This window comes from Zonotrichia leucophrys, chromosome 2 (genome assembly GCF_028769735.1).
Source record: "Zonotrichia leucophrys gambelii isolate GWCS_2022_RI chromosome 2, RI_Zleu_2.0, whole genome shotgun sequence".
In the NCBI taxonomy this organism is placed as follows: domain Eukaryota; kingdom Metazoa; phylum Chordata; class Aves; order Passeriformes; family Passerellidae; genus Zonotrichia; species Zonotrichia leucophrys.
Genome location: NC_088171.1, coordinates 39,957,647 through 39,985,617, shown reverse-complemented (window position 1 = coordinate 39,985,617; position 27,971 = coordinate 39,957,647). Strand labels below are relative to the sequence as shown.

The window sequence follows — 27,971 nt, the reverse complement described above, 5'->3', positions numbered from 1 at the left end:
AAAAAAAATTCCTCAGCCTGTTAGTTACAATTTGACCTGGACGGGCTCCACTATCTTTGCCAAACAGAACAAAAATGAAAAAATGGTTAGGGGAGGTAGCACCACTTCCATAAACTTATTTTGGGGTGTTAATCTGCTTTCTGTCATGCCTTAATTGTGCTTAGAGTTTTCTTTAAGAAAGATCAAAAAAAACCCAACAAACTAAAGAATCAAAGCAAAACCCCACCACCTCACTGGGTTCAGGTGCATCTTCGTAACAATTTTTCTAAACTGTGGACAGAAGGATAACTGGTCCTGTCACTTGCATGTGTGTATTCTGGTTTTTCTGTAGTATTTTTCCTATGACCTCAGATTTTCACATTCTGAGAGGTTTGTTGATGGGTTAGGGCAATATAATGATAAGTGTATGGAGTATGGAAAAGAAATATATCTTTGACATTTTATTATAAAGATTATTACTTTGTTTTTTCCAATTTCAGCTTCCAAACTACAAAAACTTCAAAGGAACCATTCAGGAACTTGGTCAAAATCAGTATGTAGTGAGTGGGGAAATATTTGTTGTGGACAGGAACACAGTAGAGATTACAGAGCTTCCTGTAAGGACATGGACCCAGGTAAGTAATAGCGAAATACATTTTAATATAAACAAAAAAGAATGAAGAATTCCTCATTAAATTATTTAATCCTACATCTGTGTGAACTTCTAACACAATTTCTGATTATACATACACAGAAAGGGAACATGGTTTCATTCCCTTGTGTGCTTTTGTAGAAGATGGTTCTCTGTGCCATCAGCTGTCCATGCTTCTCCTGCTTAGTGCACTTTACAGGAGGCTTTTCTGTCCTGGTTTCTGCCTCTAATGTTTGTGCTACTCTAAACTGCATTTTGCAGTTTATACTGGCTCTGTAAGTTGTAAATGGTACTAGATGTAATGCACAGAGCTTTGAAAGTTGATGTTGTTCATTTGGTTTGCAGTTTTAAGGCATTTCAAGTGGTTTTGTTTTTGCTGCCCTACTTTCAACAGGTGTACAAAGAACAGGTTCTAGAACCTATGTTGAATGGGACCGAAAAAACTCCAGCATTAATTTCTGACTATAAGGAATACCACACTGATACAACTGTGAAATTTGTTGTGAAAATGACAGAAGAAAAGCTTGCACAGGCAGAAGCTGCTGGATTGCACAAAGTCTTTAAGCTTCAAACAAGTCTTACTTGTAATTCTATGGTAACTTTTTCATGTTTGGCTATTAGAATCCCTACTGTTGCTTGTTGTAAAATCAAATGTTTTTGTAGTATGCTTTGGTTCTTGGTATTGAACAGTGTGTTGTGTATTAGAAATTGTTTCAAGGGTAGAAAACTGTAGTGATGACCAATGCTAAGTCAGTATGAATACGTGAATCCATTTTATGATGAGTCTTTCAAATAGGACAGGCCTGGGGTGGTTGCCTTCCTGTAATTGAAAATCTCCTGTGCAGTGAACCAAAAGTGGTTAATGTAAAGTAGATCATACAAATAACTTTCTGCCATATTGTAATTAGATTTGAGTTTTCAACTTGAGACAAATTACATTTTTAAAATTGCACTTTCTGCAGGACTGTTACGCCTCTAATATGAATTAAATGACCCAATGTTTCCACCAGCATAAATCCAATTTTAGGTGGCAAGGTATAGCAAACACTGTTCTTAAGCTGCTGAAGACATAATAGTGCTGTTATTTACTAAGAATATGAATAAATATTCATGGAATAGACATGTCTGTCTATTCTGAGAGGGATTTAAGTGTAAGTTAATTTCTGCAAAGATTTCCAAACATCCTTCCTTTACAGATACTGAAAAAACTGTTCTGTTTTTTTATGGCAGATGCTACATTCAGATATTATTACAAAACACAAATGTCATTATTGTTGCTATTGTTGTGTGCATCAAAAGCTGTGTAAAAATAGGTTAAAAATAAATTAATAGGTTAAAAATTAATTAATAACCATAGAATTGGAAAAGGAAGCAGGCCTTGCTCAACTAATTTTCCAGATTGTACTTGAAAAGCCACTCTACCAAATCAGGCTGATGGTATTTCTCACATTTAAACAACTGTAGGAACAACTGTGAGAATCTGTTGTCAGTTTTACATTTCACAGATTACAAAATGTGTTGCAGCTGAATTCCTGCATTTTCTGCCTGCCAAAATAAATAATAAATTGTAAGGGCTGCTTTCTGTACCTGTGTGGGAATTAATCTGCCCTAGTGTAAGAACTTAAAAAGTTATGTGAGCTTGGCCATTGTCCCCCAGCTCCCAGATAGCTATTTTGGATAGATAAATCATCCCCTAGAGGGGTTTATTTCTTCCAGTTGACTATGGAGGGCACCAAGGGTGACTGGTTCACCTATAAATGTCTAAACTGGAGATGTCAGAAGCCAGACAGGATTGATTCCACCTATCAAGTAAAAATGATTTCTTACTTTGTGCTTGAACTTGAAGGATGGTAGTTTTCACAGCTGAAAAGTGACAGATTTCACAGCTGAATTGAAAGATTATTAAGGATTATTAAGCTTTGCAACTGTTACATTAAATAGTTGTGAATCATCAGTTGCCGCTGAACTTGTGATTTAATATGTAGATAAAATTAGTCATTCAAGTGTATTCAGGCATATTGCTCTATATAGCTGTCTTTTTGTTTGATTGTACTGCCATAAATCTCATCCTAAATCTCCTTGTGACTAAAAATAAAGATCATCCAGCTCTGTGCTGCCTAGCTCCAAAGTGAAGTTTGAGTTCACACTCCTCGAAGTACCACTTTTTGTACAGTGCTTTTATACGTGCAGTAGAACCGAACTCTTACACAAAGTTTGAGTCACACAGCCTCTCACAAGTCTACCCTGTATTTTCTAGGTGCTGTTTGATCACATGGGGTGCTTGAAGAAGTACGAAACTGTGCAGGACATCTTGAAGGAGTTCTTTGATCTGCGGTTACATTATTACAGCCTGCGCAAGGAGTGGCTGGTGGGAATGCTGGGTGCGGAGTCCACCAAGCTGAACAACCAGGCTCGTTTCATCCTGGAGAAGATACAAGGAAAAATTACCATAGGTGAGTAAAGAGAAATTAGAATTGTTAACAGTGGGGCAGATCTGGAAAGTATTTAAGTATAGTAAAAAATACTTACATGCAAGATTTTCATGACACTGACTTTCCTTCTTTTTTTTTTCCTCCCCTCCTCTGTGTTTGTGTGTATCTTGTAGAGAACAGATCAAAGAGAGATTTGATTCAGATGCTGGTCCAGAGAGGTTATGAATCTGATCCAGTAAAAGCCTGGAAAGAAGCACAGGAAAAGGTAATAATCTAGATATTGATTACTGTTATAAATTATATTGCTTGTTTTCTAGTAGTCTAGCTTAATTTATAACACACACATAGCACTTAAAAACCATTATTCATTACTCCTTATTGTCTTCCATTTAAAAAAACCACTGAACTTACACAAAAATAAAGTCACATAATACTAGTATTGTATATAGATAATGCTTGGAAGAAAACTAGATAGTACAAGTCTAAAAATGAGATTGCAGAGGGCTGAATTTCTTAATGTACCCAAATCAAAACTGGCAACTTGATTTGTGACTGGCTGATACAGAAAGTGCTGCATTAGTTACCCCACACATGCAACTAATTACTAAATGTAATTATTTCTACATAACTTATTAATTGCTTTTCTGTAAAGAAACATGGATGTTATAAACTTATGACTTTTAAATTTATTGTAGTAAATTTGACCATGACCTTGACCTATATTTGTTTCTGCTTCTGTTTTTTTTTTAACCAGCCAGTTTTTATTGTTCCAAAGGAGAGACAGGACAAGTTTAATTTCAAAGTTACATCTCCGTTACTATGGGCAGATGGAACTGCTTTGAAAAGCAGCTTTGAAGTTCTGTCACTCATCCCTTTTCTGTGTCTTTGCCACTGTTTTAGCTATTTGTTTTCATTTCACATTTCTTTTGTATTTTTAATACTATATTTTAACTCTATGAAATTATTTTTATTTTCTATTTTATTTTCTATTCTATTTTATAACAAAACTGTTATTTAGAGAAAGCTTGGTCTACTTTCAAATGCCAGTTTGCACATCTGGGGCTTTGATACCAGCTGTTATTCAAAGGACTGTGCTCATTTTCTGAAGGACCAGATATGTCTATGAATACCCAAAGGGCAAAGGTCTCAGCCCTGAGGGATGGGTGGGACAGCTCCAGTATCTGCAGCCAGCAGCATACAAGGCTCTAGCACAGGTTCAGTTTGTTTTCTTAAATCAAGTGATTAAATAATCAGCTCTAGAAGGTCACAGGAACACGGCCTTTTGGAAAGGTCCAGAAAATGTTCAGGTTATTGAATCTGTGAGGGCACGCCTTGCTGCTCTGTGATGGTGCTTTGGAGCAGTGTCACAGCTCATGCACACAGCTGAGATCACTAATACCTGTAATTGGGAATGTTTCACCTCAGGCAGCAGAAGAGGAGGACTCTCCAAACGCAAATGATGATGCTTCCTCTGCTTCTGGTCCAGCCTCTGGCCCTGACTTCAACTACATTTTGAACATGTCCCTGTGGTCACTCACAAAAGAGAAGGTGGAAGAGTTGATCAAGCAGAGAGATTCCAAGGTTGGTACACCTGGAAGGCTTGTCTGAAATGGCACAGTAAATGCTGATGGGCCTGTTGGGAATGTTTAGTCTTCAGTGGCATTTGCTTAGTTGTGATTACATTATCTATACTACTTTCATGTTTTAGGAGAGAGAACTAAATGATCTTAAAAGAAAATCTCCTTCAGACCTCTGGAAAGAAGATCTAGCAGCCTTTGTTGAAGAGCTTGAAGTATGTTTTACTTAATATATATTTCTAATTTAATTAAAAACTAAAAATTAATTAAGATTTAAGAAAAATAATTTTAAAATACCACTTTTTGAATCAAAAGTAGATTCATTTCAGAATATAATGGTAACTGGGAAATCAGTATTGCATATCGGTGTTCTTAGTAGTGTTTCTCAGGGATTGTTTCTTGCATCTCTCCAATTTGATGTTTTTTCCAAGACAGTGATATTAAAAGAAAAATAACCAGGAGAAAGTTAGTTTTTAGGTGACACAAAAACCTGTGAGTAGTAACTGGTGGTGGTAATAATTACATAGTTCTACATGATCTAATTTTTTGTGAGGCAGTAAGTATTACTAAATTCAGAACTGTACATTCAGGAATGAAGTGTGTAGACTATAAATACTATATGAGGGGTCCTTAGTTTGCCTTATCAGTAATTCTGGGAAAAAAGGTAATGTCCCTTTGGTGAATAACCTGCTGAACTCAGTTTTCCATGTTTTCTGAAAAGGGCTGGTACAATCTTTTGAAGTGACACACTTCAAAACTAAATGTTTAAATTAAATGCTGAAATAATAGAAACTTAGAACAGTACCAGACACATACTTGCTAAATAAAAACTGGAGAGAAGAAAGATTTTTCAGTGTAACAGTGTCCAAAAGTTTGTATTTATTCTTGAATAAAAGTCCAGTTTTTAGCTCTACAGGGTAATGAATTTACCAAGATTAGTGACACTGTTCCAGATCTGAAAATTGTGTTCCAATTCAAGTGAGAATTAAGGGGAGCCTTATGCTCCATGCATAAAGAAGCTGAATCTTAAATAATCATCATGTTCCACTTTGTCCTCGTTAAAAAATAATGTGTGTCCCCCCTCCTGCCTCCTCTTGTTTGTTAGAAAGTAGAAGCACAGGAAAGAGAAGATGTTCTGGCTGGCATGGTTGGCAAACCAATAAAAGGCAAAGTTGGGAAACCCAAGATGAAGAAACTCCAGCTGGAAGAGACCATGCCATCACCATTTGGCAGAAGAATAGTTCCACAGATTACATCTGCCATGAAAGCTGATGCCAGCAGGAAATTGCTGAAAAAGAAAAAGGTAAACCAAAATGACTGCGGCAGTTAAATTATTTATTATTTAGCTGGTGTATTTTTCTGCTCCAGTAGCATAAATCCAAATGACCAGATTATCATTGGTGCTGTATTTGCACTGTTTTGCTCACCTAATGCATAAGAAATTTGTACTGGATTTCTTTTACATTTGCAAACCTCATGAGACTGCTTATTGTTCAGGTGTTTTTATTGAGATAACTTCTTTCCAAGACTGTTCAACAAATGTTGATACACTAATCTACATTCATTTATTATCATCTGCAAAACTGTTCCAGTTCACTCTTGAGATATAAAGGTGTAAATGATTTTATTTTGCAATTTTAGGGTGAAACTGATTCTCTAGCAATAAAAATGGAATTTGATGAAGAGTTTGGTGGTGTGCCAGCTGAGGGTGGTGGGGATGACTCACTCAATGCATCAGCTGCAGCAGCTAAAACCCCTAAACCCAAGAGAGAGAAGAAGGAGCCTGGTAAGACCCTTGCACAGCCATATTTCACCTTAGTTGTGTATTTACTGGGCATGAAATGCATTTTTAACACAGTGTGAGAAGGGAAATACAGCACAATAATCACTATTTCATCTGCTTTTCTTCCCTAAAATGAAATATTTGAAAGTATTCTGAAATTTCTTTGTGTGAGCTACTATGCTGGGGTGATGGATCTTACATTTTCTACATTTCAATTGTGGGGAGGGGGGAGAGGTCTAAATCTTCAAACTTGTGTATAGAAAAATAGATTATTTTTACATAATGAGTCTAATTCCTTGCAAACTGAAATGTCTAGTTTGTGTGCTCTTTGATATTGAAGGACAGGGCAGTCACCTTCAGCCCCTCAGTCTGAGTAATAGTATAGATTGTAGAACATGATTAAATAAATGTATTTTCTATTGACATAGTCAGTCATTCCAACTTTCAGAAAGTTGTGGGTGCTGTGGCTTGGCAGGCGACCAACACTCACTTCCCCATTTCCTCTGCTGGTGGGAATTTATTATTGCTGCTTGAGGAATACACAGTAACAGGGAGGCAGCAACAAACAAAGAAAGCTGGAGACAGAAGAGAAGATTTAAGTATGAGGGGGTTTATTTTTTCAGGAGAAAGGAAAAAAAAACGTGGTTGCACAGATAATTATTCTGAGATAAGATCTGGGTTTAATTATTCAGGGGCTTATCCAAGCTGAGTAGATTCACTGAGTGCAGTTAGGACTGACTTGTCTGCTTGCAGCTCAAATCTCCCACAGCCACTGTTGAGCCAGGGCCAATTAGCCCAGATTGACCTGAGCTTGCCCTGCAGTTGGCTGACCACATTTTTACCCCCTCTCCACAATAGGATATCCTCTACTTCCCATGTTTGTTGTATTTATCCAATAATTGTTTCTGATTGTGTTCCCTGAATAATGGAAAACTGCACATTCTTTGCCTGGAAAATTCTGGCAACCTTTAAAGAAACTCAAGTTTGATGGCAAAACTTAAAATTAGAGATGTTATGTTTTTTAGTCATAAAACAAATTTCTTTGGCAGCAGGTGGTCAGGTTCTGTGTGAAATAATTTCATGTTAAATGTTCCTTCAGGGAGGAGAAGAAAATTTATAACATTTGGAGGAGAAGAAAATTTACAGTGTTTAAAGGAGAACTTTTGAAGATGAAAATTTATACTAAATTTGTAAACAATTAGAAAAGATGAAAATATTTTTTAACCTGACTGTAGTAAATGATTTTACTTTTGGCAGGTGCCAGGGTAAGAAGGACACCATCATCTACAAAACCCAGTGCAAAAAAAGTGAAGAAACGAAACCCATGGTCAGATGATGAATCCAAGTCTGAAAGTGATTTAGAAGAAAATGAGCCTGTGATTATTCCCAGAGACTCTCTGCTTAGGAGAGCTGCAGGTACCCAGACTTTGTGAATTGTGTATTGTGACTGAAAGTTTCAACTACAAACCCACATTTTCCTTTGACCATAGGACTTCCTTTAGGACTTTATTGTCTACAAGTAACTTGCATTATATTTCCTTCACTGTGTGAGGAATACTCTTGAGTCAAGATCAAGAATTTCTTATGAAAGATTTGGTAATTTGGATCAGAAATCTTGTCCCGTATTCTAAACACTAGAATAGAAATTATTCACTAAACTAGTGAATTATAGAAGAAACAGACAAGACAATACTCTTACAAACAAAAACATTACTCTGATACAAGTATACTGCCAAATAAGGCCTACAAGGCAAGTAAAAAATTGTCAAAAAAAATCTGAACACTCCATGAAAACGAAGACTGAAAGTTTGGAAAGTATGTAAGTATGTGATGGTTTAAAAAACCCCCCCAGAGATTCTGGAAAATTAGGAAGAATATTCAAATCATGGATTCAAGAAAGCTTCAATTTTTAGTGAAGGATTCTCATTCCTTAAAAAGACTGATGCACAATGTCTCCATAATGCCTTTAGCTGAAGGTGGCTGGACAAGCTACAAGAGGTGTTGAACGTTTGCTAACATCTAAATTATTTTTTATTCTTTAAGCCCTTTATTCTTCCAGGCTGAAACAAATTTATTATCCACCATTCTTTCATCTTGTGTAGTATGAGGCAGGGATTGTTGACTGCCTTCCACTTTGATTTGTATATGTATGTGTATTATATAATATAAACAACTCTCCTGAACTGTGAACATGTGTAATTTTCTCAGCTGAGAGGCCCAAGTACACTTTTGACTTCTCAGAAGAAGAAGATGATGCCGATGATGATGATGATGCCAACAATAACAACGATTTGGATGAGCTCAAAGTAAAAGCCTCTCCAGTTACAAATGACAGAGAGGATGAGTTTGTTCCCTCAGACAGCTTAGAAAAAGATGAGTATGACTTCTCCCCAGCCAAATCAAAGCCATCTCCAGAGTAAGTACTGTAACTCAGTAGGATTTTTTTATTAATAATTTTTTCAATGCAAAAGTTTCTGAACAAAACTGAGAAACATCAGCTGTTATTGCTCTGCATGCACCGTGAAAATAAAATGTGGAGGAATTCAAGTGTATGTTAGCTCAGCCTTGCAACTGACGTATGCAGGGGTGACTCATGATTTAAAAGAATAATATAATAACATATAAAATAGTTATGATACACTGTCTGTAATATCATCTGTTAAACTATGTTTTTAAAGGTTCTCTGTTTTCTGTCTTGTGCCAGTCTGGTATAGAGAACTTCTGAAAAAAATGTAATTCTGTTAATTTGAAATGCCTGGAGTTCTTGACTGGATGTCAGTTTTAGGGGTTTGCTGCCAGCAGATACAAAAATGCTGGAAATGTTAAAACAGGATTTAAATTTTGCATGGATATTTATGATGTCCACATACTTTACTATGTGCTTGATGTAACTCATACAATTCCCTTTTTTTTTTTGCTTGTAAGTAGAAAAGCATCTCAAGCCAAGAAGAATCAAGATTTTGGGAACATCTTCTCTTTTCCATCTTACTCTCAGAAGACGGATGATGGTGAGATTGTTTTCACAGTTCCGTTTAATTTTTATAGCAACTATTAATGGGATATTTTGGGGAGTGGTACATACAAACTTCACAGAGTAGTTACAGGAGAAGGATGTCTACATCCTCCCTCTCTATAAAGGGGAAAAGTGAAAGAACTTCTGATCTTTAGAAGAACAAGGCTTGTATCATAGGTAAGGAAGTCACAGTACGTCCGTAGCTGAAGCATCACAAGCACTTATTGAGATTTTTACTGTAGTTAATATTGATGTAATTAATATATGCTGTGAATGGATCTTATTCTAAACTTACTCTGTGGTTGTAGATACAACAAAATTGGACAGTGATGATGAGGATTCTGCTCCTGTTTTCTCATCATCTTTTGCCCCAAAACAAACAGAGAAAATTCCAAGTAAAACAGTAGCTGCTAAAAAGGGTATGTATAGAATTGGCCTGGAAGCCAATCCTTTTATTTGAAAGTCATCATCTCCACCTTTTCATTGTCTCTTCAGTCTTCAAAGTAGGAACTGCTTCCATTTATTTTGAGCTCTGTGAAATTCAGCAATAAGGTATTTGAGCTCATTAACATCAGCAACAGGGTATGAGCTTTCTCCAGCTCCTTAATAATATTGTTTCTTTCCACTGGCTACTTTGTAGTGTCAGAACTTCTTACCTTCCCTGTCCGGAGGTGGTGTTCAGCCTTCAAATAGTTTAACTAATGGGAGGTTTTTAAGCTTCAGGGGATAAGTAAAGTGGAGCATGCCACCAGTGGGTGTGGAATATCCCTTGGGTCAGTTGGAGGCTGCTGTCAGGACTGTCCCCTCACAACTCCTTGTGCACCCCCAGCCCCTTCCTGGTGTGATGGTGTGAGAAGCAGAAAAGGCCTTGAGTCAGTGTCAGCAGCAGCCAAATATCCCTGCACTGTCAGCATCATCTCCAGCCCAAATACAAAACACAGTCCCCTACCACCTACAATGAAGAAAACAAACCCTGTCCCAGCCAAAACCAGCACAGAAGACTATCACTTTTTCCTCTTCGAACAGAGGATGAGAGACTCTCCTCAGACTTCAGAGGTATAATTCTTTCAGTTATTAGTCAGCTTTTAGAGCTATCATCTTGCATTTTTTCCCTATGATATTGGGGCCTTTGTTTTTTAAAACTTCTTTTGACCAGCTTGCAGCTGAACTTAATATATTAATTCTTCTGTCAAAAAAGGTACCTCAAGGAGAATGACAAGAAAGTGGCCAGTTACAATAGTTAACTTATTCTCTTAAAAATGAGAAAAAAATATGTTGTTTTCTATTTTAGGCACCAGTGAACTGCAGCATCTTTCCACCCTTTCCCCCTTTGCCTCCCTATTTCTGATCTATTTCTTAATGCATTGTGTCCACTCTAATTTGTTAACAGTTCAAATCAGTGAATGCCTGATTACTTCTCAAACACTTCCAGTTGTTGGTAGAGTTCTGTAGTACAGTAAATAAAGATTGCATACAGAAATAGCTGATCTCTAATAGAGTAGACTTTTATATTGAATTTCTGTACTCCAGCAAATGGAAGAGTGAACTCTGTATGCAGTAGCCAGGCATGGATGCAATTTAAAATTCAATCTTTCTCCCTCTCTGTTTTTTGAGGGTCTGGATATAAGTGAATTGTCATTAGCCTAACTCAAAACCTTAAAATGGAACTGTGATCTGTTTCTGAGTTTCGATTAACCTGTACACATACAGAATAGGTATAAACCAGCTCTCTTTCAAGCAAGAGTTAAATTTTTGCCTTCTGAGTGCCTTAGGAGCACTCTCCTTCTCAGTGCATGGCAACATGACAGGTTGCTTTCACCAGTTTTCAGCTCTTTTCTTCTTTTCTGCCCAGATCAGACATGACCACACTTTCATCATCACAGCTGGACAGTTCAGTGATAACCCAGCAGGTTTAGTTCATTGGTCATCTGGTTACCCTTTTCATAGTCTCTTTGATTCTAAGTCCATCTTCATGGACTTGGCAGCAGCCTCCTCAGAACCCATTTTCTGGTAATGTCATATTCCACCCACTCACCCTCACACTGGGAGTGCTCATTGTGTGTGGCTGAAATTATTGTTCCAGAGCTGTTTGATTTTCTGTGACTTCAGACTCCAATCAATTTGGGATGAAATCTCTTGACCTCTGCTGTTCACTACAGAGGATCAAGAGACAGCTGAACTTTTCCATGACTGTTTGAGCTGTCTGTGGTTTTAGGGCTTTATAGTAAAGCCTAAGGGAAATTTGAAAAGCAGGCTAACTCTTGATAAGCAGCTGCTCAGCTTGAACAGCTTTGAAGAGCCCAGCTGCTGAGATTCTAGCAGTGAGATCTACTCTTTGCATCACCTGTGGTACTGATACCATACCTGGACTTCCTGCTAAGAACTTGGGCTTCTTGAGAAGCTGTGTATGCTGATTGTGCTGCACACTCTGTTTCCTGTCATGATACCTAGTGGAGAGCTTGGCTAGGCTGATTTGCCATCAAGCTGCTGTCAAGAGATCCTTCACACTCGTGCAGCCATTAGGGGTGGAAGTTAAAGCAGCAGATGAGAATCCCCCTGTATTTAGTACAGAGGGAAGTCAGTGTTCTGGACACTACTCCTTTAGCCACCAGGTAACAGATAAGGGGTTTGCTGTCCCTTGGTCAGACTTCACAGGAGTTACCCACTGATACCAGGCTCTGTTTCCATAGAAAAATCCAGTGTCTGTGGCAGTGTGTTGTACCTCTGTTTCTGCAGTTCAAGGCATCATAACTAAAATGCTTGTGGAGACACTCTCTTGTTCTCCAAACACATCCCCGTTGTGATCCCATAGATTAAATTTGAGTTCTCGCAAACATCCACATTCCTGGTATCTGTAGAGTTTGTACTTGGGTCTGTTTGAGGCAGAGGGTAGGTCAGGTGTGTATCTGTGGTTTCTGCAGGACTCACTCATCTGTGAGCCTACAGAACACATGACCTGATGATCTTAAGAGTCAGAGAAGACCCTAAATGGTTCCATGATTCTATCCCTTGACACCCACTGTGGGAACATTGCAATCACCATCTTTTAAAGACAACCAGATTGATTGTGTGGCACTGACTGAAGTTCTCCAGGAAATGCAGAATGTTCCCTTCCTCTCCTTTCAGCATTTTCCAAAGTTCCTTTTCACTGAGATTGACAGAAAGCAATGTCACAGAGACGAGGCACTGTCTCCCGAACTCCTGCAGTAATCCTGGGGAAAGCAGTTCACAGTCATACCACCCTGAAGGCAAAAATGTCACAAGCAGCTGGATACTGTGATGTATCCAGACATGGTCAAAGTATCCAACCTGGAGGACTTCTGTTGCTGCTTTACCCACTAGTAACCTGCTTTGTACTCAAAAAGATGAAACAGTATTCAGCCAAGAACCTGGAATAGTACTGGGTGCACCAATCCTTCTCAGAGCAGGACACAGGAAACCTCCTGTTTATTCCACACAGTTCCAGCATCAAAGCTGAAGTATGTTTTCCCCAAGTGCAGAAGTCACTCATCTTGTTTTAATGTCTGACATTTGTGCCATAATTGGAGTATCTAGTGCAATTCAATATGTTCAACCAATTTGTGAATTTATTTAGTGTCTTTTAACTTCCAACAGCAAAACTAGATGCTCCCCCTAAGCCTAAAAGAGCTCCCAAGGCCAAGAAGGTGGAAACTGTGAACTCTGATTCAGATTCAGAATTTGGCATTCCAAAGAAGACGGCAGCACCCAAAGGTAGGAGTCACACCTGGGCTCTCTGGAGCACAGGGCTCACAATTATTGTAAGAACCACAGTAATTGGGGTGAGTTATGAGTACACTGATCACTGGTAGATTACTCAGCCTTTCCTATGGCAAATACAATGTATTGACTTCTTGGTAAACCGTGTGTGGATGTTTGATCTGACCTTCACTGTTGGGAATGCATTTAATAGCTGCACCCCCCACACACCATCTTCCATTCTACTGGATACTGCTCATTTTCTTTGAACTCAGCTCCTTCCAAGCCAGTAAAATTCTGGTTGTAATTGCAGTAAGTAGCACTTTCTGGGTTTTTAAGCCCATTTTTTTTGTATCCCAGTTCTCTGAGTCCTCACAACACAGCACAGCAAGCAGTGTAATTGGAGGAGTCTGTAAAGGATGTGCCAGTGTTGATGGTTGAGGTTAAAAGTAAATTTACTAAATATTAATGGGGAGTTAGTGCTGTGTAATCAGTGCAGAAGGTGACCAAGGACTTGTAGTTCTACTTCAGTGTAGAAGTTATCTGATCTCATGGATTTTGTCCCTGTCTTGAACTGACAGCTTGAGCTGTCAGGGTGAATGGTGACTGTGGAACAAGTGGAAAAGATTTAAAACTGAGAAAATAAAAAGATACCTGTACTACACTGCTGTTGTGAAGAAGCTTGAGTAGTAAACTGGGTTTGAGCTTAACATGTGGACATACTAAAGTAACTTCACTAGGGGGTTTTTCAGTTTGATAAAGTCTGGAGTTTATTTTTTAAAAAAGCAACAAAGTTAACTCATAATCTTTGACCTAGGAAAAGGAAGAGGGGCAAAGAAAAGGAAAGCATCTGGTTCAGAAAATGAAGGTGAATACAACCCTGGGAAGAAAACACCCAAGTCCACACCAAGCAAGGTCAGTTCCATCTCTGCTCTTCTCTTCTCTTTGTAAAAAGAACCTCATGAATTCCTTTACGTAAAAGTTAAGTTCTTATAAGCTGCTAATATGGTGTTGGAGGCTGAGGTGTCATTAGCAATTGGATGCTAGAGAGGTTTTTTTTTTCAATTCTGAATACTAAAATGGAAAATGTCCAAAGCATCACAACTGATTTGTCTTTTCTTTCCTAAAGAAATCCAAGAAGGCCACTTTTGACCAGGATTCTGATGTGGAAATCTTCCAGTCAGGCTTTGCCTCCGAAACTGCCCCAAAGCCACGGACAGGCCGGGCTAGAAAAGAAGTGAAATATTTTGCAGAGTCTGATGAAGATGATGATTTTGATATGTTTAATTAAGTGCCCAAAGAGCACAAAAATGTTTTCCAACAAGTATCTTGTGTTGTCCTTTTGTCCCCTCTGTTGCAAACTTTTGTACATTTGACTTATTTTATGTGATAATGTAATTGATGGTTTTTATTATTGTGTGTAGGCATTTTAACATTTTGTTCTTACACCTACAGTTTTATGCTCTTTTTTACTCATTGAAATGTCATGTATTTGTCTGACTGGCTTGTAGAGATGTTCTAGACAGCTGTGCTAAAGCACATTTTAATTGTCATGGTTGCAAACAGCAAACCTGCTTTTTGAAATGAAGTTTAAACATTAAAAAATGGAAAACTACTGTGTGTATGTGTGTGTATAAAATTTGGGCTAGAGGGACTACTTCTACACAATTTTTAAAATAAATATATTTTATTCTTTGCCAGGAGACTCCATGGAAAAAGGTAAACAGTATATGAACATAGAAAGCATTGTTAAACAATCTCAATGTACAAACAGAGCCAGTGAAAGTACATCACAGACTTGCTAGAATATATAAAAAAAAAAATTCCACTAGTGCTTTAAATGAAACCTAAGAAACTGACACTTTAAATCTGTTAACCATCCTACCACAGTTTTCACTCTGCTTCATGGTGATTTAACAAGGCCAAGAAGGCAGATTCTCTCCTTGTGTTTCTGGGAGTCCTAGCTGTACTTCCTTAGCACCTGGAAGGCTGGAAAGCCCAGCTGATTCCTGGCAGTTGATTTGTAAGGAAATACCCTGAACTCAGCAATTCAAAAGCTGTAAGCGAGTCTGCTGGTTATCATCCCATGAAGTTTCCCTAATGGCTTGTGAACAAGTAAACAAAAACATGGTAACACTGAAAAGTGTTTCTGCCTTGGAGGCTATAGCATTGCTGTCGAAATGGAGCAGGTAATTGTGGAGCTAGGTCACCAGCCAGCTAAGAAACCACTTCTTTAAACTTTAAAGTGACATTAACAGTGGAACAAATGACATCTGAATAACTGATCTGGCAGTTAATGCTGATACTGATACCTCTTCTGCTGGGGCAGTGACGTTTTGTATACTTTTTACAAGGAAGGAGATGCAAACTGAGGGCAGCAAGGACAAGTTTTCATATTTCAACTAAATCAGACGGTCCTTTCAACTTCCTTCTCTGGATGTGTACAGTAGTCCATGTCCTGTGGTTGGTGTCTTGATCGTTTTAGGTATGAGAGACAAAAGGAAAGCACCAAACATCCAGTATGGAGAGTACAGCCATACATTTGTATGTACAAAGTCATCAGAAATGCAACCAGAATTTGAAGACTGAGATCTGTCTTGTCACCATGCAATATTGAGTGTTCAGAGAAGAAAACAGAAGCTTAACTATTTTTTTTTTTTTGCATGAAATGGCTGATTTAGAGTTTCAAAAGTTTGCATTTTTCTAGTTTTAAGAGTTTAAACAGCAAGGAGTATATATCGATACATATGAAAATTTCTTGGTCCTTGTTGAGTTTATCTATATATATATACATATATAGATATATATTAAGTCCAGAAACTAAGCAGCAGTAAAAATGTTTTCTTGCTTTTCATCCCTGTACATAAGGTATTAGGAATGTCTGAAGTAGCTGGAAAATGTCTTATTCCACCATAGGGGATTGACTGACACTGCTGTTATCCACTGAACTAGGTGAGATACTGGGACTGTGTTCTGCAGTATTTCCATTTGAGGTTGGTGTCAGTGGTTCATGTCCTTCAGAGTTCTCCAACATTTCCTGAATAAGAGGTGGCATGGATCCAGGAATTTCCATTTTCAATGTAATGACACGTTCTGCACCTTTAAAAAGAAAACACAAAATCCTTCCCATGAGCACGATTCATACAATTTCCTTTCTGTTAACATTACAAGAATAATTTCAGGGTGTATTTTGTTAATGGATTTGGTGTCTCCTTCTATACTTGCACACAGACGTGTGTGAGTGATCTGCTTCATGCAGTTCAAGAGGGAGCCAAGTGAGTACTCCTTAACAAATTTACTCAAATCTATCACATAGCAATTGATATGTCAATACAGGTAAATTGGATGAGCTGCCTATTTTTAAAGAAGGGCCCAAAATGGCATTAAATTATATTGACAAATTAAATTAGGCTGTGATCATGTTGATGTCTTTTTAAACTGGAATAACATTTAGTCTTTATACTGCACTGGTTCTGCAAAGAATGACCAAAATTCTGTCTATGTTAAATAGGTGAGGTGAATCCTGCAAGAAAACTGCAGTGATCTAAGGCAAAATGTTTCCTTCCCACAGAGAAAACTGTGAAATGAGATGCTGAATTTAACAAACAATTACTTTATAAAAGAACACATTCAGGCAAAAAGGTACTTTTTTGGGGGGGAAAAGCTGCCTTTTGTATTCTTCAGGCATCCTGTCTTGTGCTAATGAACCCCCAGAGTGAGCAGGAGCCTCGAGGAGTGCTCAGCTCTGCTTTGGCTGAGGCTCTTTGAGCTGGGCTTGTCACAAGGACCAGGCAGAGGGGGCTCTGCAGGTGAGGGCGTGCAGGATTAAACAAAACAAGTCCTGACCACTCAGACTGGGAGCCACAACAACTGGTTTAGGGAGGAGAAAAAGCCCAGCACAAAGTCTCAGTGTGTGGTCAGCAGGCAGGGACACAGCAGCCAAGGCCCTGCTGGACACTGGGCAGGCAGCACTGAGGGAACTCTGCATCAAGCAATTTATAGACATAAACCTCAGCATTCCTGTTGCTCACAATTCCTGATCATCTTAAAATTGGAGTCCAATGGAAAAGGAACCTGTGATTTTTAAACAACAAGAACCAGAAAAAAACCCCCAACAAACAAACAAACAAACAAAAAAACCCAGAGAAAATAGTTTGTTGAAAAACCATTCCAGAAGAGTGATCCTTTGGAAATAAATACTCTGTTTCTCCATGCTGCTGCAGTGGAGATGCTGGAGAGAGCACTTCACACTCCAAGCTGGAAGGGAGCATTTAAATGTTTATGCCTTACATGAGGAGCATCAAAAAATCATCTACAAAGGCAATGATTGACTTCCCAAGTGGATGCTGACTTAAGAGTCTCTTAAATAACTGTAATGGGAAAGATATTAATGGAGAATCATGCTGAAAAACCAGCTATTGTCAGAGCTGTGGTGATAATTTGGCCATGTTAAACACATGCTTTCCACTGTTACATCAGGTGTAGTGTTTGTGTGGTCATTCAGTGCAGAGCCAGAGAAATTTTTCAGGTTTGGCAAACTTCCAACTTAATCAGGGGATGAGAGAACTCAGAAGATGAGAAGAACTCAGGAATTGTCTTGCTTCAGTCCCACAAACACTTCACCTTTTGATTGCAGTACCTCTAATGCCAAAGCAGACACTCTCAGTGTTTCAGATTAATGCTTTCTTTGGTGTTTGCTTTCAGGGATCAGGTACCACCCCAAGTCATTATCGTCTCACGTACATCTTTTAAAATGAAACTCAAGACATCCGCAGCCCTCCAGGACACCACCATCCCTTGGTATGATTTAGTTCTACTATGAAACATTAATGATATAATTAGAGTTAAATACTTATGTCAGAATGAAAATAAGCCTTTCTTGTGAATGAAATATAAGGAGTTGTGTTCTTGAGGAGCAGGAAGGCTCTGGTAAAGAAGGAGGGAAGTGGAAATGGATTTCCCACAGGTATAAACAGTAGCTTATAAAAGGCCTCCCCTAAATGCTTTATAGCTCAATAGTGCTTCAAGTTTATTTTGTAGATTCAGTTGGATGGAGGTTGTTTTACTTGAGGGTAAACTGCAAGCTTTAGATAACCTGGTAAAGTGGTTCCTTTTTAGGATACTTGTGCTTCTAGCTCTGGTGTTTCCCTTCCAAGTTACTTCTTTTGGTTCTAATCAATCCAATTAAATGGATCACTTCTTTTTATAAAGATAGCTAAAACTTAATCTTTTAACTTTGATTTATGTAGTTTGAAGTGGAGCAGTTAAGGTTTAAATTTAAAACAAGCATGTTTAGTTGAGTGAATGAACTACTGGGGATTTTTCCCCAGAGTCTTTCCCCAAACCATGTCAAATGAAGTCAGTAATCTTCTCAAAAGCACAGATCCAACCTACACAGGAACCTGTACATACAAGCTCTTGTGCCTGCTCATCTATCAGGGGTAGCAAATCTGTTGCTGAGTAAGCAGACTAAGAAGGTGAAACTGCATTAGCCACCATAAGAATAAGAATTGTTGCACTTTAGACTCTATTTTCAGACTGGTACATCAGGGAACCTGTTCTGATCAAATGAAAGCACTCAGCTACACCTGTGCTTTAGAGACTGCGTGACAATGCTTAGACTATGAATTGCACAGGATCAATCCAGCACATACAAGACTGCATTAAATGTAAAAACTGCTCTGTGTTTAGGTATGGTTAGTTTGGATTAGAGGGGCTGAATCTCCAAAATGCTGGATCAAATCAGTTCTAAATCTCCAATACATCAGACCACAGTTAAGGGGAATTTTAGTAGCACAAGGGTTTTCTGCAGTCTGTAAAACCAGACTTTTTAAAAGGCCATTGGTGATACAGAGCACATGTTGATCTGAACCCCCTTGTAAACATTAACAAAGCTTTTATCTTGTCCTAAAATGACTAACAAAGACTTGGTGCTAATGATTTGCTACTACTTGCACCTACAACATCTTTTTCACTGTCACTTGCATGGAGAATGGAGCACCACGCCTGCTTAAAGCAAAACCAATTTCAAGGCAGGAATTATGTAAAGAAGTTGGGAAGAATCAGATCACAAGGACCTTTTTTAGATGTGTTAAAAAAATAACAACCCAGGTGTCTAGGCCAGTTCCTCTGAAAGACAACCCTGCCACTCCTGCTGAGTTATTGGGAGAGACTGTACCTTTTGCACTGATGCTACGAAGATCCGTGATTTTCATTAAGATCTTTGGGAACATATGAGGCTTGTTGGGTCGTCTCTTTCGGATGTAAATTTTCAGTGCTTCAAGCAAGGGCTCCTGAAGTTTATCCACTTTCATTGGTTCTTCAAGGTCCTGGCGATCTGTAGAAAAGTATCATATCACTCTTATGATTTTAAATATTTATTTTTTAAAATAAACTCCAAATCACAGAATCTCCTCCATGTTCTTGATTAGAACTCCATTCATTTTGTTCTCCACTAAACAATGCGCACTCTGTAGTGAGCATTCTATAGGAAGAGGATAAACCACAACTTTCTGAAACATGGATTAATTTCTTTCCTTGGTGACTGGAAGGGTTTGTCATGTGGGGGGGTCAAGAATTAGCAGTTTCCTCTTGTTCTTCAAGGGGAAAAAACCTTGCTGCAAACAATATTTTGGAATTGATTTTATATATGTCACTGATAGGCAACCCAGGTACTCATAGAGGTTACAGCTATTTTTTGTTACCACTACTACAGGAAAGTGAGTTACCATCAGGAATCAGCAGATGGCAGTGCTGGCTTGAACGACAACAGATGCCACCCTCTGCACTGGGACACAGGAGTCACATATCACTGACATCTAGGAGCCCATCAATGCTTTTAATGGGTTAGGGTTAGAGACACATAAAATCGGAATGATTTTGTACTAAAGGGCCACTGCCAACAAAGATTGACTCTTGTGTTTCAAACACTCACTTGTAGCATCTAGTTTGTGTTTCAACAACATGGCCCAGCTAAGCCAGGTGTGTTTCTACTGCTAATCCAGATTTTGTCAAGGAGGAGGAGGAGAGACCAAGTGATTAAACCAACAGAAATTTACAGAGTATTTTGGAAATTATCTGAGAATTCACTTTTTGTATTTTAAGCCTATGATTTTAACTGACAATCACCCTTTTGAGTTCCCTTCAGCCCCAGTTTGGAAGTATAACACATTTTTTTGCTAAAGAAGGTTATCACCAATGGCTTCCATGTGACTGAAACCAATGCAGATGCATGCAATTATATTTATGAGTAAAAGCTGTGTAATTGGGCATCTTTCTGTAAGAAAGCTCACTCATGCAGGTACCCATACACTGCTTAGCAAAAACAGAGCAGGACCCCATCTCCAGAGGTCCCTCCCAACTCCAACCATTCTTTGAGGTATCTCAATGCCCTTTGTCAGGCAAACAATAGGACTGGTTGCTTGACAGAATGATTTCAGTACTTTTTTTTTTAAATTATCAATAATAAAACCAGTAACTATCAACAGTGGAAAACAAACCTTTAGCATTAAGTGGCTATATAATACACATAATATTGTTACAAATATATATAATATGTTTAAGTAAAGGAAAGCAAAACAAGTAGAACATAAATGAAGACATTATCATGTGTGTCCTTTTGAAATGCATCAGAGTTCATGCAGTACAATACCTCCACAGATGAGGCAGATGGCACTAAGGAGACCTGTTTCTGTATCATCCATTTCCAAAGGCAGGAGCTGGTTGGCAAATGTGAACACGAGATCAGTCAGCGGGCCAAATCCGGCATTGTGCATCTGAGTTCTGTTTAGGGTAAGGCCATCTGAAAAGGTCATGGTGTCTTGTTCTGGTGTGTATCTTGTGCAAATTCTAAGGATCTGTGGAAAAAAACCAGAAAAATGGAATCTGAAGAATTTGTTCTATGAGAGGTTTGATGCCTTTTCTCGGTGTGGCGAATGACAGTGGAGCATTACTTGGCCACGTCAGAACAATCTGAAAACTAACTCCAGTTTGTGCAGTTCTGGCTGCACAAAAACTCTCAGGTACAACACAAATATACTCTACTGACCATGTGTATTCCTTGTAACACAAACCAGAAATTTCCCCCTAGTTATGAAATGATCAAAACTTTGGAGCAACTCTCACCACTCAGGTCACCAACACTACAGTGATATCCACAAAACCAGTTCTTTCATTAGTCTGCCACCTGCACCTAACTATAAAATGTGACTGATCTGATGAACTGCTGATCTGATCCCACAAGATCCTGACAGCATCTCACCTCTTTGAACAAAGGCATATCTCACTGATTTTGGGGATCACTTTTGCACAGCAGCACTTCCCTGGGTCGTATCTTTGACAAGGACAACGCTGTGGGAGTGGAAGCTTGTGGGAGTGAGCGTGGACAGCTGTGAGCTGCTGAAGAGGCCGAATTTTGGGCTGCCCTCCCCTCTTCTGCAAGAGCAGATGGGCAAACACTGCTATGGGGACACAGCCCTCCATCTCCCCAGCAGCTACAGGTAGGGTTTCCTTGGAGCTCACCTTGTCAGCCTGGGAGCTCGCCCCCAGCGGAATATCAAACTCTGCACCTCCAAACAGCGGCACACACGACTCCTGGCAGCCTGGCCAGTGGTCTGAGGAGTTGGCCCAGCTTTTCTTCTTTTGCAGCGGTTGTTACTTCTGTGTGCTGTAACACCAAACCTCCCCACCAGCCTGCTGGCTGCCAGCCTTCCTGCAGGCTCTGGCGCTTCCCCCTGCGGAGCCCCAGCGGTGGCAGCCCCCGCCTGCCTGGCGCAGCGCCGCCGACAGCGCCGCTCGTTCCTGAGCACGCCCAGGCACTGTTGGCTTTGGCCAGTTCCCTTGTGTGCCGACAGCCACCCAGCGCTGACCCCGGATGAAAGAGCCTTCGAGGGGAGGACGGGGATTCACACCTCTAACCACCGGGCACGGAGGAATGCAAAGCACATGAATAAAACACCGAGGATGCTCCACATTTTGTTAGCAAACGCCTCCGGGGTAAGGGCAGCGCTGTCACAGCAGCAGAGGTGGCAGCAGGGCCAGCGAGGGAGCGTGTGCGCGAACGCTTCCCTCCCAGAGCACAGCCAGGGTGTGTGCCACCATTTGTGCCACCCTCTGTGGTGGCACAGGATCATTTGTACAGCTGCAATTAATGAACACGGCCGTAAGCACCTAATAAAAAAGGCGTCCATCATGTTGACATATTTCTGTTCTATATATCAGCGCTCAATGTTTAAAATAATCAGAGGTGGGAGAGGGCTTGTGCCGAAACTAAACTGAACTGAAAGCCTGCCGAAGTCAGGCTGATTAGCTGAGCTAAGACTACAGCTGTGTTTTTTCAGGGCTTGACTGTATTTATTTCCCATCCTACTTGGTTTTAAAGATACAACAAAAAAGATTCTCATGAATATAAGAGAGCAGTGGGAGAATTTAATTACTCCTATAGCTTCTGAGGCTCTGAGTCAGAGGCCCCAGCACATGGCAGCTGACCAGTCTGGGCTTGGTTCTCCCACTTTCATCTTTGCCTGGCAACACTGCCCCAAATAAACAGAGAGGAGAATGAGGAGAACACAGTCTGTAGGATACCTAAAGGGAAGCTTTCATTTCTCTTCTTCAGTTCCTTGGTAAGAGACTTAATAAGGTGTATTTCTGCAGATGGATCTTCAACTATTTTCTGTCTCAGCAATAATGTTATCTCACATTCTGGGTATACCTTGAAGCAGTGAAACTTTGTACGGTTGGACAGGAATGTTTGACATTGTTGCCTTACCCCCGAATTACAGTAAGTTCTTGAAATTACTTAAATGAATGACCAAGAGTCACAAATACAAGCACACAGCACATTAATTCCTCAGTGACCACAAATTTCCCATAATATACGCCATCTTAAAAGGTTGCTGGTTGCTAGGTTTTACGTAGTAGCCAATGTATTGTTCAGGATCATTAGAAAAAATTAACATTATGAAGCACAGCACCCTGTAAGTAAGAGGCAGCATCTTTACCACATTCAGAACTGCCAGTAACCACGGGCCATGCTCTCCCCTGAAGTTCATAGTGGGTTGCTCTTTTAAATCATTAAAAGATTGTACAGAAAGCAGAAGAAACATGGAGAATACCTGGTGTTCCAGAAAACAAAAATTCCAAAGCTACATATTTACTGTGAACCCAAGAGCTGCTCAGTTCACTTCTCTAATGGCATGCAGGAGGAACTGGAGTGCAGCTCTTCCCACCTGAGGCCTGCACAGACAGTGGCTGCCTTCCAGTAAGGGTGCATGGCTGAAGAAGATCAGGTATCCAACTTTGGGAGGAACAAGGCTCTGTACTTCTTACCTGGTACTGCTTTTCCCTTAGCTCAGCCAGGCCGAAAGGCAGCCACTTTGACTCCAGTGTAATTTCAATTGGTAAGCCTTAGCAAGCAGTTCCTCCCTCCACAGCCTCAGGACTCCCTTCCCAACAAAAGAGCAGGGCAGGATGGGGAGCTTGATTGGGCAATGCCATGGAGTGTTCCCCAGGCTGCCTGCAGCTTCCCCGGCAGCTGCCCAAGCAGGGATGGCAGATATGGATCCCCCAGATCCTCCCTCAGAGGGCAGGTCTGGACACCAGCTGCCACAGAGATCCCTGCCCACAGGACTGGGGTGCCCTGGAGCGATGTCCCCAACAGCCCAGAGGCTGAACACACACCTGCCACCACGCACCAGGCTGTGGCTCCCTCGCAGCAGAGCTCCCTGTCCTTGTTTCCCAGTGCCACAAGCCCCATGTGTTTGGGGCTGCAGGACAGGAGTGCTCAGCAAAGAGCACTCCTATCCTGCTGTTAGCTGTTACCCCAGGGCTAAAACAGAGGAAGAACTTCCAGGCTGAATCCTCGCTGGGAACAAATTTGGGTGAGGTTACTCAGCCTCGAGCCAGCCCTTGTGGGCATGCACAGAAAGGGACCTGCAGGGGCCCTGAAAAATTTGTAATTAAAATTGAGCTACTTCAGGCTTAGGCAGCAGGTAGGACAGGTTTCTGTTGAGGGCAGCCTTCAGGCCTTTGGATCCCAAGTGCTGCCCCAGCCATCAGCTGGGGGAGCCTGCAGCAGCTCCGCTGGGCACTGGCACAGCTGAAGATCAACTATGTGTTTTCAGCAGTGCACTTAACTTGACTGCAGCAATCAGCTCTCAGGTTTCCTCTGCATTCCTTTGACATTATCCCACAACACGCTATTATTAAACTCCAAGACAGATCATTTGAAATGGTGTTTTACTCATTTTTTTCTTTCTTTTTTTTAAATTTCTGTCCTTCATCAGGATCTGTGAAACGCCATGGATATTGCTGATTGTTGCTAAACTGCTCTTGGGCAAATTTCCAGCGTCAAAGTAAAGCTGATTTCAAGCTCATATTCACTGAAGAACATATGGGAAACATCAGCACTTCAAAATAAGAAATCACGATATCTTTCTCCATTTTAAACTGAACTCCCAATGTCCTCAATGTTGTTTAGATTTTGCAACCAAGCCAAGTATTTTAGTTGTCACTCTGCTCTTAAATGCCACTTGCAGCCATAAATACAGTTTTCCCTCATTATTAAAGGGCTCTTTGTTTTAAGGAATATTTATATATTAAAGCATTAGGGATTCTTATGAGCCTGTTATAAAGTGCAAAACAAAAACCCTACCAGAGGCACAAAACCAAAGTCAGCCAGAAAGTTGCATTTATGACGTTGCTGCTACCACAGAACTGTTACTCATTTTAAACAGATTAGGTAGGGAAAGCTGGTCCTATTTTGTAAGAAATCCTTTTGTTAGACCCTAGCTGCCTCAGCTGGCTGGAGCAGTTCCTTGAGAGGAGAAACCCAGGCAGGTGACTCTGAAGCAATGATGCCTTGTGGCACTGCCAAACCCCGTCAGCACAGCTTGTTCTGCACACACCAATTCCTGCCTGGCATTAACGCACAGGGCTTGCAAGAGAAAACAAAAATTACATCATTAAGGATTAGCATTCAAGGGCTTCTCAGGCTTTTATCCATTAGATTTAAGATAGTCTGGATTCTGGATTGTTTCCATATTTGTCTTGCCAGCAAGGCTGGGGATGCTTGGCTGCTGCTGGGCCAGTGTACCAGCAGACAGAAGCACTCACTTTTACAAGGGTTATTGACTGAAATTTAGTAATATTTATCCCTAAAACTTTTGGCACCAGACAAGATGTAAATTCCACGATCCTCATTTGGCGCCTTGAGCTGCCTCAGGAAGCTTGATGTTTTTTCCCTTCCAAAGTTAGTGTTTGTTTGTACATAAAACAATTCTTTGGCCCATACCCATCGGAGTTTACTGAGCTCCTGGCACCACTTCCCTTGTCAGCCTGTTTAAGAGGGGCTTAAGTATCCACAGCCACAGGAACCAATTGAGCAGAGACCTTGGCAGGGTCTAATAATGCTCAAGACTCTCTACAGCTGGTGCTGAAGGGCAGGCAGGCAGTGGAGGGGTCCTGCTGGCAGGGAAGCCTGGCCACCCAACCTGGGAGTGCCACGCTGCTCCTCCCATGTGCTGTGGCTCTGGGAACACGTCCAGGGCATGGCAGAGCAGCAGGATCATGAGGGCACACTGCTGAGGCTCATGGCCCTGCTCAGCAGAGCTCACACTGCAGCCACTGGGTGCTCGGTGCAGCAGGAGGAGCAGCAGCGCTCGCTCTGCATCTCAAGGCACCACAAAACAAAACACTCATAACTAGGACAACTGGCTTGTTGTGGGGGGGAATATGTGCTATTAAAACTGCTCCAGTACTGATGTTCAGCTTAAATAGAGAGCAGCACTGCAATTCTGATTATGTGCAGGTGATGCTGCTTTAATGGATACAGCATTTCACAGGCAGCGCACACTACGCATTACTGTGCCATGGTAATTATCCCATTTTCTTTTTAAGCAGCACATAAAATAGTCACATAAAGTTTGTGTAAATGTCATACAGGAAAGTTAGGACTATTAGCCGTGCTGTATCTGTTCCTGGGTTTGGAAAAGCCTCAGCTCCTCCCAGCTGCAGACTCTATGGTGCTCACTATGCCCTGCTCGCTTGGATGTGTCACCTTCTCTGGCTTTGTGAAAAATAAAAAACAGAATGAGCAGGTGATCTGGAATGACAGGTCTCAATGAAGTTTATAACTAGAGCTCGAAGGTTGCCAATGGCCACAAAGTAAAAGTGGTGGATCGTATTAAAGAATCAACTTTACTATCCATTAATTAGTTGAAATAAAGTCACTATTTACCACCTGCTTCTTTCTCTTTTTCTAATCTGGCAACTAGGCTTTTATTTAATCACTTCGATCAAAGTGCCTTTATCGAGGCACTTCAGATAAAACCCCTACCAAAAAGGGGCCCCTCAAATTTTTAGCCAGTGTTGGCAATGGCAGCAATGAGTGGAGCTGCTGCAGGGACCCTGTGCTACAGGGGCTGTGCATGTTCCCAGGGCAAGCTGCCACTGCCCACCCCAACAAAGAGCATCAGGGCTCACAAGATTACAGAATTAGGGAATTTGTTATCCAGCAGTTATGGAGCCAGGGCATGGGACAAACAAACAAGGTGGCAGCTTGAGGGCTGAAGTTTTAGGAGTAAGAGGCTTGGATGAGCAGGTTCTTGCCATATCCTGGCTCCTCCCCATCCTTTTTGTATAGTTTCTGTATTAACTATTTGTTATGGGTTACAGCAGCACAGCACAAAGCAGTTCCCATCCCCTGCTGCTGGCAGAACACACTCGAGGCACTGCTGCAGTTTTTTGATCACCATCTGCCTCTGGTGTGAGGGGAAGGTAACAGAATCTGCTGGGGACAGAGCTGGTGATGACAGGCGTGCAATCGGTAACGAATGGCCCTGCCCCACCGAGGGACACTCCCAGCAACAATGAGAGGCTGACTCTGAATGAGTGCCTGGATTAGGGAACAACGAGAGGTGACTCTCAAGCATGGCAGGGCAACCTCAACCTTCCCTTTTTCTATAGGCCAAAGAATGATACCCCTTCCCCTCTCCTACCCCTCTTCCTCCTTCATCAATGTCCTCTTGATGCGATTCTTCCAAACAGCTTTTGACAAAACAAGAGGAAAAGGTCACAGCAGTTAACGTCCCCCTCAACATGATCCTGTTTGAAGCAATGCACTTTTAGAAATTCCAAGATTAATTACTTCAACTTCAGCTTCCCTAGTTTAAACTCCCGTGTCATGACAAAAAATATATCTACAGTAGCCATCCTACAAGATGCTTCTGGACTGGCCAAGCTTGGCTCAATGAGGACCTGAAGGTTTGTGCTCAGGATGAAACATTTAAAATATGTTTACATTGAACCTACTGTTTTACTGCAAGTTATTGCTACAACCAGTAATATGAAGCATATTTGCCACTAAAAGCCTGAAGACCTCTGAGGTCTTGAAAAAGGAATGCTGAGATCCCAGAGGGCTCCTCTGAAGGTCAGCATGACAGAAACAACCAGAGACAAAGGGAGGGAAGGCAGCTTTGCCTTGACATAGTGGCAAGGCAAGGTCTGGAGACAGACTCCCAGCCCACCTGCACAGTTCCCTCCTGCAGGTTGCATGTTTTCCTGTTTAAAATTAAATTGCATTTAGCTAAAACCTGCAGTGAGTCCATTACATCGGCCAGTTCCACAGATACCTGCAGCACTGGAGAAAGCAGGGGGATATGAGTGCCAGGGGCTTGTATCTGACAGGCTCCAGGCACACCAGCTTCCCCTCTAAAACCTTAAAAACACTAATTGTGAAGACTTGTGTCTTATTCCTTAAATTCCCTCATGAGCATAGGTACAGCACATTCCTAAACCATTATACAGTGGACTGTTCCTCTAG

The 27,971-nt window shown here is 40.7% G+C and overlaps 2 protein-coding genes across 8 annotated transcripts in view; one reads left to right on the top strand and one right to left on the bottom strand.

Moving 5' to 3' along the window:
* Positions 1-14,768, top strand: part of TOP2B (DNA topoisomerase II beta) — a 61,566-nt gene extending 46,798 nt beyond the window's left edge. The window contains exons 22-36 of one of the 4 annotated variants that reach the window (XM_064704657.1): positions 480-614; positions 1,026-1,226; positions 2,889-3,084; positions 3,237-3,328; positions 4,489-4,644; positions 4,772-4,855; positions 5,746-5,943; positions 6,282-6,426; positions 7,681-7,839; positions 8,632-8,839; positions 9,352-9,431; positions 9,745-9,855; positions 13,052-13,168; positions 13,971-14,068; positions 14,283-14,768. In XM_064704657.1, the coding sequence (XP_064560727.1) occupies positions 480-614; positions 1,026-1,226; positions 2,889-3,084; positions 3,237-3,328; positions 4,489-4,644; positions 4,772-4,855; positions 5,746-5,943; positions 6,282-6,426; positions 7,681-7,839; positions 8,632-8,839; positions 9,352-9,431; positions 9,745-9,855; positions 13,052-13,168; positions 13,971-14,068; positions 14,283-14,444 (2,142 nt within the window). In that variant the 3' untranslated portion in view covers positions 14,445-14,768. Of the gene's footprint in view, positions 1-479; positions 615-1,025; positions 1,227-2,888; positions 3,085-3,236; positions 3,329-4,488; positions 4,645-4,771; positions 4,856-5,745; positions 5,944-6,281; positions 6,427-7,680; positions 7,840-8,631; positions 8,840-9,348; positions 9,432-9,744; positions 9,856-13,051; positions 13,169-13,970; positions 14,069-14,282 lie in introns of all 4 variants that reach the window. The other 3 variants (XM_064704656.1, XM_064704659.1, XM_064704658.1) reach the window with 3 other exon arrangements.
* Positions 14,769-14,811: 43 nt separating this feature from the next.
* Positions 14,812-27,971, bottom strand: part of RARB (retinoic acid receptor beta) — a 320,129-nt gene continuing 306,969 nt past the window's right edge. For 3 of the 4 annotated variants that reach the window (XM_064704651.1, XM_064704652.1, XM_064704655.1), the window contains 3 exons: positions 20,805-21,009; positions 19,332-19,490; positions 14,837-16,252 (listed from right to left, as the gene is read on the bottom strand). In XM_064704651.1, coding sequence (XP_064560721.1) covers positions 16,056-16,252; positions 19,332-19,490; positions 20,805-21,009 — 561 coding nt within the window. In that variant the 3' untranslated portion in view covers positions 14,837-16,055. Of the gene's footprint in view, positions 16,253-19,331; positions 19,491-20,804; positions 21,010-27,971 lie in introns of all 4 variants that reach the window. The other variant, XM_064704654.1, reaches the window with a different exon arrangement.